The sequence below is a fragment of the Phasianus colchicus genome, chromosome 2, assembly GCF_987193195.1.
Source record: "Phasianus colchicus chromosome 2, bPhaCol1.hap1.1, whole genome shotgun sequence".
NCBI classification, from domain to species: Eukaryota; Metazoa; Chordata; class Aves; order Galliformes; family Phasianidae; genus Phasianus; species Phasianus colchicus.
In genome coordinates this window covers 80,110,728-80,126,473 of record NC_143437.1, presented here as the reverse complement: position 1 = coordinate 80,126,473, position 15,746 = coordinate 80,110,728, and the positions used below count along the sequence as shown (strand labels likewise).

The window sequence follows — 15,746 nt, the reverse complement described above, 5'->3', positions numbered from 1 at the left end:
CTGTTCTCAAATTAGGATTGCTATTTGGGGTTTTGCATCTGAAAAGTGACCATACTTTATCTGCATCCAGATACCACTGTTCTGCTGGCCTACTCAGGGTAGGTGTCAGGTTTTTTTCTTTTTTTTTTTTTTCCTTTTTTTTTTTTTTTAATGTAAGGAATATGTTGCTTAAGCATGCTTACTCTAACAGGTTTAATTCCTTTTATATCTTTCAGTTAGTAAATTTCCTTGATTAAATCTTATCAGCAGCTCTAGAAATGACTTTTTGCTAAGCTCAAGCACAATTTGAAGAAACATCAACCATCCTCTCTGCAAATTATTTTTCAATACCTATTTCCTAATATTTACTAAGTTCATTTACTAAGTATGAATGGAAGAAGACTGGTTCTCTCGTGCAAACATTATTTGTTCGTAAGTCTTCAAGCTGTGCTTTCTTCCATGTTTTTGGAAATTTTCAATGGATAAACTTTTACCTAAGAAAAGTTAATTTCATCTAAGATGTTTCATCCATGTGCTTGATTATAATATGACTCCATCTACAGCTTACAAAATGCTTTTCTTTCAGTGTCCTAGGTTGAGCAAAATTATAAAAGGATTGTGTTATTACAACATTGAACCCTTTCCTTTTTGCTGTTCAACCCAGTAATTGGGTGAAATGGCAAGGTGAAAATTTTACAGGGTACATAATTTAATTGTGTAAAAGAATTTCAAATAATACAGAGATGTTTTACTGTTTTTAAAGATTAAGTTCTCTTTCTAATATTTTGTTATCATCATTATCTTTTCTTAAATATATGTAGTTAATATACTTAATGTTTACCCTGCCCAATTTGACTTTGGTGACTGTCTCAGTTATACTTTTAAAAGATAAGTCTAAGATTTTTAGGGGTTTTTGATGGTTTTAGATCAGAAGAGTAGGTAATTGTCAAAGTCTGTTAATATTTGACTCTGTTTAAGCTTAATCTCCAGGGTGCCTTGCACAGAACTGCAAATGTCTTTCCTTATGCTCACATGAAATAATCTGCATAATTATCCCCATTTTCTGAATTCTCTATTTGGGGAAAAAAATGATATAGTTTTACAAAGGATCAATGTCAGTCAATGTTTGTCCTGAATTTAGACAAATATGCCAATGATTTTTTAAAATGTGATAAAGCACTTTTCAAAGCATGATAAAGCAATCTTAATCATACTGGAATCTAATCCAAAGTGCTTTAATGTTTATGGAGGTCTCTCAAGTCTGTAGTGCTGCTGGCTTTTCAGGTTTTGTTTTCAGGAAGATAAACAGTAATAATTTCTCAAAAAACTCGAAATCCTCATTTACTTTCTATACAGATTTCTTCATGCCTCGCTGTTAATCGTAATAGTTTTGGAGGCCTCTGATTTTGTCACTGGGTTTTTGTTTGCTTGATTGTTTGTTTTAGCAACAGCGACAGTCTCTGTGTAGGAACATTTATCTATAACATAAATTCAGAAGTAACCTTTTGGTTTCACTTGACCAGGGAAGAATGCTAAATATGGTAACACGGTTTTAGCAGCAAAATTCAGAGTGATATGAGGACAAAGCTATTGAAGTCTGAAAAATTCATCATTGAAATCATCACAAGATTTGACGTGTGAAGAACATGATTAATCTGAAAAATAAATGGATATTTTTAGGAAAGAGAGAAATGTTTGTTTGATAAATGAGATATATAGCCGTCATGTGAAATAATTATTAATTAAAAGACAAGTCTTACTTAAGAGAAACTATTGAAATAAAACAAGAGAAGGGCTTATCAAAGAAGGCAAATTAAAGAAAAATGCCATAAATGTATTTATGTGACCTAATCAAATATACAGCAGAACTAACATGGTTAGCAACACCCATGTTGATAATTAATCTAGTTAACAAAAACAAGGATGACTAGTAATGGAAAAAGCAAGGATGACTAGTCATAGTTGATCCTAAGATCTGTGAAAGGACTGATTACTGTAAATACCAGATGGAGCACAGAAAGCACAACAGAGGATGTTTGTGTCTCTCAGAATCAGTCCTCTCTTTGCAAAAGCAAGGACCCAAATTCAAATGACACATGCCAGTAACAGACAAGGTGCCTCTGATGTGTTCTCTCCTTGTCTTCCTTTTAATATCCCCTTAATGCCACGTTGTCTCAATCCCTGTTGTGTGGAATAGTCTGACCAGACTGAAGGGGCTTAGATGAACAGGGAAAAATTAAAATATGGCACAACTTTATGATTAAATGCAGCCTAGGTTCTAAATATGTTTACAAGACTATATGGTTTACTTGTATTTATATTTGATAAAGTATATTCTTCAACTATTGTTGATGCAGACAGTGAAATGTCTTTAATTAAGTAATTTCATTTCCTTAAAATTAATATTGGCAAAAATGAGTCAGCTATTTGGCACGTTGTCTTGTGTGAATGTCATTCTTATAAGTCACTGTACAATAACATTACCTGTAGAATGAAGTGTTGGTATCTGGATGTGGCAAAGAGCTGTGGGGGACAGGGACAGGTCTCCAGACTGGAAGACCCTCTGTTGTTTAGTTGACTGATGTCCACTAGAAACCTTCCCATTAAGTATCATGAACCTGATGTCCTATCCCCAGAAGTACAAAAGCTCCAGTGTACCTACTGTGTAGCTTGTATTTTACTACATTCAGCATCACTTACAAGCCAAGGAATTGCTGAACACACAACAAATCCAGTCCCTATATCTCTCACTTGCATTCCACACAACAAAATGCAAAATGCCTGCACATGTTCACAGATGTCCTGGTTTCAGCTGAGACAAAGTTGATTTTCTTTCTGGTATCTGGTATGATACCATGTTTTGGTTTTGGGAGAAAAACAATGTTGATAAGATACTGATGTTTCTAGTTGTTGCTGGGTGGTGCTAGACAGAGCCAAGGATGTTTTAGCTTCTCATACTGCCCAACCAGCAAGGAGGGACACAGTGAGCTGAAAAGAGACAGAACCAGGACAGATGACCTATGCTGGCCTAAGGATATTCCATACAATATGACATCATGAGAAAAAAACTGAAAACTGAGGTTGAGTTGTCTGGGTGGGTAGCCACTGCTTTGAGATTGGCTGAGCATCAGTCAGTAGGTGGTGAGCAATTTCTTTGTGCATCACTTGTTTTGTAAATATTCATATATACTTACAATTATTATTACATTTTTTTTTTCTCTCTTGTGCTCAATCCTTTAAACTAACCTGGATTTATATTTTGGTACAAAAAATCTCTGTTTTCATCAACCAAGGTGCTTTAGATGTCTGTCAGTAAATGAGGATTTCATATCTGCAAGTCATTAATGCTGAGAAACTAAATTAGACATCACAGTCCCCTAGTTGTTCCCAATTACTTGCAGAAATCTGTGTGATTTTGTATGCCAGGTGGAGAAACACAGTTGTTAAATCAATCAGCACCAGAAAGAAAGCCAAGAAGACAGTCATTTGAAACATAATATTTATGGAATGTAATCTTAGGTCTTGTTACAGACCAACAAAATAATTTCTTCCTAAGTAGACAATTTGGTAGCCTCCTCAAATCATTCTAACTAAACAACTCATAATGTAAGAATTTTGGTGAATTATCTGCCTATTACAAATGAGAACAGAAAACATAATATGCCACTGGGAAGATTTGACTGCTTTTGTGAATAGAGTTATCATATACTAACCAGCAATGAATTCATATTTGCTGTAAATGTAGCCTGTACCATCCACAAATACTGAACATGTTAAAACCTTTAGAATCAAAACATGATTCTGATGTGTTTCTCTTCTAACTGAAAGTCATGTTTTCCTTGGCATCATATGTCTCATTTAGAGCAGAAATATATTCCTTCACTTTCAGACAGATAAGTGCAAGTTCTGGTGAGGAATCTTCATTGTTAATTCTTATCTCTACTAACTGGTGCTGCTGGGATTCATAGAGGAAATATCAAATGCCATCCAAGGTTTCACTGCTATCATTCGGATCCTGTAACAGTCTAAGATGCATCAATCAGACTAGAAACAGTATTGAAGAATGAATACTTTAAATGTTGATGTATGAAATATATACATATCTGTGTTACTTTGGCCATCTTAAAAACATTTGGCCTGAAGTTATCTGATGTGGTTTCCATCAGAGCATTTAAGAAAATGCTTTAAATATTTTAGTAGTTCTTGGAGGAATACATCCAATCTTCAGTGGTAAAACACTCACTTTAGCACCTTTGCTATTTGTTTTTCTAACCAGTCATACTAAAAATGTACAACCAGCCTCTGAGAATTCAGTGAAACAGCATAAGTGCAAATTACAGTAATATTTTGCCACATAAATAAAGATTTCAGCAATTGTGATGGTACAGGTCAAAGAGTTGCTGTGCTGAATAGAATTGAAGTAGCTCTGTTCAAATATGACAACAATTAGGATGGTTGATTCCTTCTTATTTTAACAGAGAGTGATTTAGTCTCAACCATATTGAACCAGGATGAATCGCTGAAAAGCATTAAGTGTCAATCTGCACAGAGCAAGTTAGGTTGGAAGGACAGCTGGAGATGTACTCGTCCAATTATTTGATCTAGATAAAATTTATCCACTTTTGAGGGAGAAGGAAAGAGGGAAAAGAAGTTCATTAGAACTGTCACTATTAGAGCCATAACAAAGTCAGAATGTAAAAGATGAGTGCATTACTACCTCCTTCCCGAAATATCTGGGACTTCTGTGTTGACTAATACATAGGAAAGGAGCACGCCTACTAAAACTAGCATTTCAGGTAACTTAGGTTCAGGGATCCTAAGACTGTTAATACATGATTGGATAATGCCTGAGAAAGCTAGTGAAAGATTCAGAGAGGTAAACAAGCAGATATTCTTGGCTCTGTACTGAAGTAGAAATTTTAGAGCCAATAGAACTTCAGTGCTGAAAAGACAAGCATGGTGGCCTAAGTTCAATCAGTTATGTAGACTCCTAGTTTTCCTAATTATTAAATAGAATCTGGGTCCTACTGACATGCAGATGTTTTTGTGATTAGACAGTTGCTTTAAGACTCAGTTTGCTAAACCGCTGTTGACGTGCTTAATGACTCCAGAGCCTCTTACAGGGGAGTTTCTCTGCGATACCTCTGGTAGTCATGCTCTTGTGACATGAGGATAATGATGTTGCTCTGTCAGGCTGTATGCTTGCATATTGTGGTAAGTCATGCTGAAATGACCTAAGAGAATATAAACACACCTACAATGTGGCAGATGTGTTTTAAAACTGGCAAACTGCATAAAGTATGCAGGGTAAGGCACCTGACAAAATCAGAAAAAAATAGAGAGGGAGTAAATGCCTTTTGCTTTGATCCTGAAGTGACATAAAATAGGACAGAGGTACAAAAGTAAAGGGGAAAACATATTTTTCCTTCTGGCAAGAATAAATAGGTTTTGCTACATCTGATGAATGCAGTCTATTCCACCTAGTGTACCACTGAAGCCACTAGGCTTCAGTTAACAGTTAACTCTGCAGTTAACTGAGGAATAGAGATTCATATAAACTGTAATTTGGATTTCTAGCAGGCTAAGACTCCAAGCAGAATCCTAGAACATCCTGAGTTGAGAGACCCATAAGGATCATCAAATCCAACTTGTAAAATCAGGACCAACTCCTAAAATTATTTTGTTGTTACCTACAAAAATTATTTGTAAGGTCACTAAGCATTTTATTATTAAGAATGTTTCTCTTGTCCACGGTTGTATTCAGAGAAAAAATACTCACACAGTTAATGGTTTAGTCATTTACAATTTACTAATTGGTATTTAATGGGTGTGATGACATCTAGAATTAATCTTTAAGATTCCATGTCAATATTTGGTAATTTTCTTCAAGTTTTTAAATAGATAGGAATTAAATAACCCCCATATATATCTTTTAATGTTTTACTTCTCGATACATATATTTTTAATGTTTTACTTCTCATCTGTTTATAAGCATAATCAGGACAGCAAGCTTTAACTTGGTAATCCGTACATTATGTGTGAATGTAGAGAATAATCTTAGTGCAGAAAACCGATGTCTTCTCCTCTTTTCTTTCTTTGAAACCTTATATGCTCTTTGACTTGCTCTGTGTTTGGCAGGGAGTTGCTTAACCCTTTTTTCAAGGGCAATTATAGTAATGACGATCTGTAATGGCTGTTGTTGAATTAGAACAGTTGAGAGGGAAGGAGTAAGTCATAATGAATTAAAATGATTTCAAAGAGCATACAGAAAGCTTTTGTGTCCTAGAAAATGACTGAGTAGACAGAGAATATTTGCTTGCTGATTAAAAACTAACACTAAGCAGCCATTCATGCTCTGTCTCCTTTACATTCTCAGTATCAAGTTCTAAGATTTACTCAGAATCAATGCATAGTTTTTGGGAGTATAAAGCTTCCCTAAATTTTGCTGGTTGGTCTGACTGCTCAGTGTTCAGAAGTTCAGTAGTTAATAACTACCGTCCTATTTTAATTGTATATTTTTTGCCATCACACAAATTTTGTTCCCCTCACTTTCTCTTCCTATTATTAGTGACAGTTTGCATCAGGACAGTGGCAAAGATCTGAGTTCAAGTCCTGAGGTCATTTCCTGGATTTTGGCACTAGCCATGACCAAAGATAAACACTCCATCTCTGAAGGCTTTATGTTGCTCCCTACACTTTCCTGATTGTTAGCTGTGGAATTGGAGGTATTCTTCCAATTAGCATCAAGGTAGATGATTCCTGAAATAGGGGTAGGGAAGAAAGGATCAAAAGAGATTTCTGAGCAAGTCCCATTTTTATTTACCTTGAAAAATTGATGTGAAAGTAAAGTGAAAAAGGAACTTGAATTTCAGATACTTTCTTTCATGAAATAGCAACCAACCCTATAAGTATTTGGAGATTTTATATTTATTGTTATTTTTTGTTAAGATGGAAGTATATTATATCTTAATCTTTTATTTTCTAGTTTCTTGGAGTTGAAATATACTTCAAACTGGAATAGCCCTAATCATCTATGCTAGGATTATTAATAGAGTGATTAAAATAAGTATTCACACCACTGGGAGAGTCTGCGTACTTTTGAAAATGTTTTCCCAAAGTACCTGACCCTAATTCTAAGGCATAAAATATCAGTTCTGGATGCAACTTTGCTCTGGTCAAGAAGATTCCTAAGACTTAATGCTTATTAAATCCTTTGAAACTTGTATGCATATATTTGAGATAACAATGCAGTTTAGAGATATTAAATATGGCATAATTAAATGACAATAAAAAGTAGTTATTATATGTTTGTTCATATCAAGTTGAATTTAAGAAACTACTTGAAAAGCATTTTTCCAATACATGTTAATTTTTTTTTTCTCTTTAAAGCTATCAATAATTTAAAAATTAAAAGACTATCTATCTATATACACATGTAAATATATAAACTTTGTTATACAGCTGCCATAGCAATTAGTTGTTATATTTTAAAGGACAAGAATATATTATGTAAAAAAGACTTCACGGAAACAAAACTTCGATTCACTTGAGCAAAGTATAAAGCAATTGTGATGTTGGCTTTTAATTCCATTACATAAGTGGCAAAGTGAAAAAGTTAGTAAGAAAACTCCCTCAGAATTAAAGACTTTCCCCAGACTTCTAAATCTATTGAACATGGAACTGAACAGGGAAAAATCTCATCATCAACTTTTACTTTCTGTTGTAGAAAAAACTTTAAAATTGCTTTGAACTTTTTGATGTTTTGAAAAGGTGTAGTAATTATCTGTTGTACTAAGTACACCAAAGTTGTCTATATATCTGTATACTTGGAAATAATTTTACAAATCAATACTTCATTTTATTTTCATTGAGATCTGTTTATCAGAATGTGTTTAAAAAATCATACTGTGTATCACAAAAGGAGCATATTCTGTGCTGTTACTGTGATTATAGGGTGTTTTCTTTCTGTTTTCTTTCCCTAAGATGTACTTACGTTAGCAGATGCATCCTTTTTTTATTTTCCTATTGTAACATCTATATTTTCCTGCTTGTTCTGTTCTGTACAGAGAAATTTCTTCTTTATTTGTAAGTACGTTTTCTTCCTAAAGAATTTGTGCATTTAAAAGTTTCTGAACTTTCTAAAACTGACAAATAAATACAAAAATATACTTCACTACTTTCTCTTCCTTTCAAGGATAATGGATAACCTCTAGCAATGTCAGCACTTTTCTAGATGCTATGTCAGTTATTTTAGCCCTTCCATATAATTGTTTTTGAAATTAAATATATTTTTTCACAACAGAACATATGCAGGTAAAACAAAGGAAACACACTTGAGAAATGTTGTCAACCTTTCTCTTTTCAACTTTACAGCAGTCTCACAAACTATGATGTCTCATTCAGAATTATCATGACACCAAATTCCAGAGAAGTAATAATGAAACAAATTCTGTGATAAAATGACCTGCTCTTTCCATTTCTTTTCAACCAATGCAGTGTAAATTAGTATAATCCGTTTATATATGAACTTACCTCTGCTTCCCTGAACTTGGAGAGCAAGGCAAATGGCCAAGAATATTAATCCAGTTTTCAAATGCATGCTGTCTGTTGATCAGTCACAGTTTCCAAAAAAATCATGCAAGGAACTACAATATTGAGGTCAAGTTGAAGATTTTTTAAGAACTAAAATACCCAAGTAACTTCCTTCTTCTTTGTTTGACGTTTGTTTGTTTGTTTCTTAGTTATTTTTCAGGTGTCTTCAGCTGTGGACTGCTTTGAATCACGACAAAGTGAAGAGTGCAACAGGTTTCAGGATGCAAGAACTGGACAAACCCCTCCAAAGCAAATACTTCTAGCCTGGGGGACAGGAGTGGTAAGACAAGAGTGACGATGTTTTAAAAAAAAGCAGTGTCTGTTTCTGGAATAATCTTTTTATCTGCTGCTCAGACATAATCCCTCTTACGGTCCAGCTGGAAGAGCTTTCTTCATCTTATTAACCTTCTGGAGCAGCATCTGTCAACTCCAGTAGACTTCAGTAGCACTATGATAAACAACGGAAGTCTCTTCTGGTGCCTACTGCCTTCGAACACTGATCATTTGGGCATTGCAGAGGTATGGCCCATAAGCAGAGGTGAAATAATGGGGAAGGTTGATTGTGCTATTTTCAAACCTGAGAGCACAAAAAACAAGGAACTTCCTTTGAAGAGGAAGACAGATTTTTCAGAAAGAATATACTATATTCAACTTACCCTCTGCATTTGACTTGGGAACCCCTCTCTGTCCTCATGCCAAAAGGTTGCTGTTGAGATATTCCTATCACGGCAGTAGTGATGCTGTTCTGTGACAGCAGGGAAACGACATGACTCAGCAGTTAATTGCAGCAGTGTTCAGGGCTGGCACAAGCTGATTCCAAATTAGTTGTGGGGGAGGGAAGATGCTGCATGGAAGAAAAATAAGAAACAGACAGTGGGAAATGCTGTTTCAAGCATACAGCTATAACCAAGCCATGAGCTGTCAGTGAGTGAACATTTTTAAACAGCTCTGGTTCAGTTTCCCAAATAACTATTCCTGTTACATATTTGGAATGTGACAGAGTATCCTACTTTTTGTTTTCAAGAATGTTTTATAGTGTTTTACACCTAAAAAACTCCCAGGTGGGCATTTGTAAAGACCCATTCAGTTTCAGAGATTTCTGTGCAACTGTGCTTTATCATAGGAAATACCTAGTTTGGTAGCAAGAATCTGTTTCCTTGCACTGTAAGTACAGGTTTCTTTAAGAATAACCTTCATCTGAACCCAATCAGTATTCTATTTTTACTTGGGATTTAAAAAATGGCAGCTTCCCTCTCATCCTAAGATTGCCTAATTTTAGCTGTTCAGAAAAGATAGTAAAGAGACGATGACACAAAACCAAGTCTGCTGCTTCTTATTTTTCTTTCTTTCTTTTTTTTTTCCAATTTTTAGGGCTCATTGTAATGCCTTATGTATTTTGTTTCATGTTTACTGCTTTACCATTCCAACAAAACAAATTAGGAATTTTTCAGCAGCCCAATGCAAGGCAATAGGGGACATGATCAAGATTTCTACCAAATAAAATTTGAATATTATAGGAGGATCATTCTTTAGCAGGACTAATACTTGACTTTAGGTATTTCATATTTCATAATCATATGGTATATATTATAGTGATATAAGGACTACCTCCATAATCCAGGCAAATTTTAGCACACATCTGTAGACACAAATTTGCAGATGAATGAAGAAGTTCCCCCATTATGTTATCTTATTTTTGGCTGCTTTAGCTTTGGATCTGCATCATTTGGAAACAGATTTTTCTCACAGCAATGCAATCAACTTTTTCTAGTGTTACCATTTCAAAGTTCATGGTTCATATTTCTGAAAGTCACAGCCTATTTCTTCAGAGCATCCTAGGTACCAAACTTCCTATGGAGTTTAGTAGGAATATGATCCTTTAATTCCATTATGAATCTAATTTAAGCATCAGAATGCATTTTGAAAATATGCAATAAAGAGATTTTCTTAATTACTGTGGAAGTCTGTTAGTGAAGCCTGAACCAAGAATCAGAAGTCTTTTACCAAAGCTATAATTTAAAAATATTAAGTGAGCCCTTCACATGTTGGAGAAGCTATGCAAACAAGAAAACATGCTTTTATCTTTCAGATAATTTAAAATGAACATATCCAGGAACAATCCTAGAAGACTCCACAGTGTTATTTAACATCAAGGTATGATTTCAGGAAAATATTGAGCTCCATGGATAAACTGACTAAAAAACTGTAGGGCTGGAGTCTGCATAAATTGGACTGGTGTTTAACTCATGAATATTTCAGGCTTTTTTTTCCTGTTAAAGCAATAAATTCTATGTATTTCCATTTAATTAAGAAATTTTGTAACTAGGCTTGATAACTGCCACACTGGAAGCAGAGAAAAATGATAAACATTCATTAAAGCTAAAGTAGTATTATCTAGGGACCACTCCATCTCTGAGTACTGTAGCATTTAATTATAGGTCACTGTTAATTAATCTAGAAATGCTTCTTTTAGTTGGTTTGCTGACAACAATGATTATATATTCTTAAAGAAGCAATTAAAAAAAATTCTACTGAAATTCAACAGTGCATTACAAATATGCTACCAAGATGTGGGAAGGGCAAAAGTGTATACTAAAATATCCATTCATCCAAGATAAGTGCTCGTAAATGGTTTAAATTAGACCTGTTAATGGTAAATTCAATGAATCACTGCACATATCTAAAATAATATGCTGACATGCTGTTTAAATACAACAAAAGCTGTTTCCTTTGTTTGCAGAAAAATGACAATTTGGGCCATCAAGGATCTTGTTTCGAAGACTTTTTATGTAAATGGTGGGCAAAACTGGTGCCACATAAGGATGATCTGAAATTATTTATGCATAGTACTGAATGATAGGTACCCTACTTAGATCTGAAAATCAATGTGTCAGCTAACTCAAGTTCACAAAGCAAATGAAATAGACTGTCTCCTCCAAGGAGAAATTTGTACCACCTAAGCTTGAGTTCTGGTTTTATATCATAGAATCATAGAATGGCTTGGATTGGAAGGGAACTCAAAGACTCAGATGTCCTTAGTCATTTCTCCTACTGGTCTAGCCAACTTTTTTCCTTATAAATTCCAGGCTATATTTACCTGAGAGATGTGCCCCACTCCAGGCAAGGATGACCCTTGTTAATTACAAAGTATCTTTTAAATAACCTGAAGTCTTTATCTGACTACATAGGAGACAGAGTGGTACCTGACAGTGGGCACACACCAGACATAAACGTAGGCTTTTGAATGAAATGGAGGAAACCTGCACTCTTCTGCTCCTTTCTTTGCTGCTAAGTTTGGTTAAAAAAAAAAACAAACCTCTCAACCTCTGTATCCACAAAAGTGAGAGATGAATCTGAAAGTTAGAAAAAAATCCGAAGGAACAAACAAGATTGTAGGTGTAAGAAAGAAAGAATGTTTCTTTATTCCCCTTTCTTATGCAACTAAAACATTGATAAACAAAAGTATTATTTTAATCTTAAAAAATTGAGTTAAATTATTTTTTGATTTGTAGATGTTCTGATTTGCATATTAAAGCTAGTCATCAGCACTAATCCTGTATTAATGATCTTGTATGAAGCAAATAAATTGTCTTTTTGTTAAGCTTTTCCAATTGAGCAATGTTTGCATTTTGTCCACTACCGCTTTCCAGCCATCAGGTTGTCTTTTTCTTACTGACCTGATATAAGAGACTTCTAGTTAGTGAGTAAATAAAATTTAAAAAAGAAGAAAAAAAAAGAAAAAAAAAAAAGAAAAAGAAAGTAACATGGGCCCTTACCTCTCCGGACAGTTAAAAATTCCCCCCCTTTTTTTTTTTTTTTAAACCTTTTTTCCTTGTGTTTCATAGGCAATTTGTCTTTCATTTCTCTCCTGAGTTCCACTGCTGACTGTATATATAGCAAAGCTAAACATGGGGAACAAAAGCCCATTAATGAACAGATAACTACCCAACCTAATGATAATTATCATTGGTAGGGAGAGTTTGAAAGAACAGTTTTCTGATAATGGCAACTCTTGTTTAAACAAGATAAAAATGAGAAGCAGAGTATACTACTTTATTGGAAAGGAATAAAAGCAAAGAAATTTTTTTAAAATAGAATTTTGGTATATCACAGGTAGTTAAATATTCTCTCTCTCTCTCTCTCTTTTTTTTTAATAGCAATAATATATAGAAACACTGTGCTAATGGGAGGGTGATGAAGATTTGATCATAAGATTATAGAAGTCTTCAGCCTGAAAGTGAGATGACAGGATGAATTATCTAGTTTTTCTCATAATACAACAACAGAAAAACCACCCAGTTTAATTTTCAGATATCTATTGTCTATCTTATTCCTGAGCCTTTTGTATTGTTGGTCTCTGCAGCTTATTGGAACAATAATTTTTCCAATTTGTTTGCCTTATGGAAAGTTACTTCCTATATATAAGAATAAGAAGTAAATTGAACAGTCCTCATGGAATGTGGTATACATACTGTTTAATCAGTGATTACCAAACACCAAGGGCACGATAGGAACTAGATCACTTCATGTTTGCTTATTTTTTATCTTCTTTCCCTATCCATCTGCCATTTGTCATAAACGAAGCTGAGATAGAAATTAACTGGGCCTTTGATCTGATCCAACATGGCTATTGCTAGGCACTGAGTTATAAGCTTAGGACTGAGATGTAGGCCCTAACTTGGTCCACCCTGATGTTAATATCAAACTTACTAAGTAGCTGTGACAACTCCTGCTTATACTGAATGGTGTGGCAACCTTGTCATTTTCTGTGATATCTCTCCTCCAACACAAGGAGTCTGATGTTTTGTTCTGCAGGCTCAGCAAACACTGTGGGAACCTGGCCTGAACATTAAGTTGAAGCAAGTGGTGCATTATGTGATCCTGTTTCTCCTCTCACAAACACCTCTTCTGGAATCTGTAAATGTCTCTACTTTTCTTTGTGATCTTTGATGGCCCTTTTGCCACTATCAACACGGTTAGGTAGTACTGGCCCCTCTTACTGTTTTGAGTGGGAATAAATGTTTTGAGCATACATTTTCATGAGGAGTTACAGGTACAACTGCTGGACATCGTCACCAGTGCTTTCTTCTGAAGATTTTTATATTATTTTTATGTTAAAAGGAGCAATGAATGTAGATGTTTTTAGTATGATGAGGGAGATAAGGGCATGGAAAAAGCATGGTATCAACTGAGTAATTCATGATAATTCTGAGAAAAATACCCCAGCCTGATAAATTATGCTCTCGTTGATAGTTATATGTTATTTCTTTGATGTCATCAAATATCAAAATAGGCTTTTTTTTTTTCTAGCGGGCAGAGATACAGCAAGTTGACAGTTAGCTTCCTGTCAGCGGAGATGAAGACTACAGTACATCCGCTCACGCAGATTATCATGTACCCATACAAAACTTCCTGGTGTTCCTAGAACTGCTTAAGCTTAGAACATGGAGAATTGTCTTCAGCTGAACCAAGTTTCTTCCAAGTTATTTTTCTCTTGGTGCTCATAAAGGATCTTTCTTTCAGCTAAGAGCTAAATCTGGAGTTAGTTGATAGATTCTATTCACAAAATAGTCATAGGTAGTGCAGCAAATTAAGTAGACCATTGTAGTGACCAGTTATATGTTTCTGCATTGAAGCAGGGCATGAAGAGATGTGGTCTTAAAATAAATTATCTGAACACTAGCAGCTATCATGGGATAATTCACTTTCTATTTCTATGATAACTGGGAAGTGTTTAGTAGTGAGTGAGAAACCAGAAACAGAAAAGTGTTCTGTGTGCTTGTACCCTTCTATTAGACTAGTTTTTTCTCTGTGAAGGATTTAGCATGACATGCTATGCCTTATTGCTGAGTCTAATTCTGTTCAGCTTTGTCTTCTACAGTTCTTTAAGCTATTCCTCACCATGTAGAATGGCTGCATTTGTTCATCAGTATCTGACTTTTTAAATTTACCAGATGAGAGTGAGATGGGTAAGAACCATATTTCCTGTGCAGGACTGATCTGGTAGGCAAGAGTTTTTGGCAGAAGAAATGGTCTTGCAAATAACATAATATGTGGACTAGTGCACTGTGGCACTTAAACCATTGAGAGAAGAGAAATTTAAAACCTACCCAGATAAATAAAAAATACGCACTATATGTATGTAAATTTATTTTCTTATTGTGGAATTTTTTGCTTGAACAACTTTACTAGCAGTTTTTTACTCTGCTTTTTCAGGAGAGGTGAGTTACTTTTTTCTTGGTGAACCCTGTGCCAGCACCAACAGTCAACAGAACTCTTACTGTCCTTACTGTGCCCCTGATCTTCACTATTTACATATGTTGGTAATAGTCACTAACTAAGTTAATGGCAGTGATAACACTTAATTCTATCAAGAGTAAACATCCAAACTTAACTCCAAGGTTTTTCTTAACACAGTGTAGGAAAACTGGCACTAGTTTGGAGGCTGCATTGAACTCTGTCTGGCAAATCTTGGAGAAGTATTTGAGTAATTTAATCACTGTTGTTGCCTGCATTTTTGGTCTTTTTGCTTAATTTACTTTCAGTAAGAAACCTAATGTGTTTGAACTCAGAAATTCTGTAAAAAATCTGTTATGTTGAAGGTTCTTTGAGAAGTAAGTTGCATGCTGACTTTTCAAGTACTGGCCAGCCATCTAAATAATCTTGTTTTATGCTTTTGATACATTCCTGCCTCTTTTCTGCAGCTGACAGTATTGTACATGTCATTGTTTAGATAATGGATTCTGTGCCTGTGCAAAAAAAATTTTCTTTCTAGTGCTTTTATTGCTGGATCCCTCCATAGAATCTCACATGCTTTATGATTTGTTGAGATTAACCAGTATAACATTGCCGTGACTTAGATTCAAGTCTTGTTCCTTGTATCATTAGTCACCTTATCTTAGACTATTGAATAAACTTGTATTATTACTTTACGTTCTTTCCAAATGGTTCTGTTGCAGCCTGATTCTGCAACTCACAGCTACATTAGAATAATAGAATTATAGAATATCCCGAGTTGGAAGGAACCCATAATGATTGTCAAGTCCTACTCCAGGCTGCACACAACCATCCCAAAATCAAACCCTATGTCTTAGAGCGTTGTCCAAATGCTACTTGATCTCCATCAGGTTTGGTGCCATGACTGCTGCCCTGGGGAGCCTGTCCCAGTGGCTGAT

The 15,746-nt window shown here is 34.9% G+C and overlaps 1 protein-coding gene across 1 annotated transcript in view; it reads right to left on the bottom strand.

Moving 5' to 3' along the window:
• Positions 1-8,578, bottom strand: part of IMPG1 (interphotoreceptor matrix proteoglycan 1) — a 52,639-nt gene extending 44,061 nt beyond the window's left edge. Inside the window, exon 1 of the mRNA XM_090136712.1 lies at positions 8,512-8,578. Within this exon, the coding sequence (XP_089992838.1) occupies positions 8,512-8,578 (67 nt within the window). The remainder of the gene's footprint in view (positions 1-8,511) is intronic.
• Positions 8,579-15,746: the final 7,168 nt, after the last annotated feature.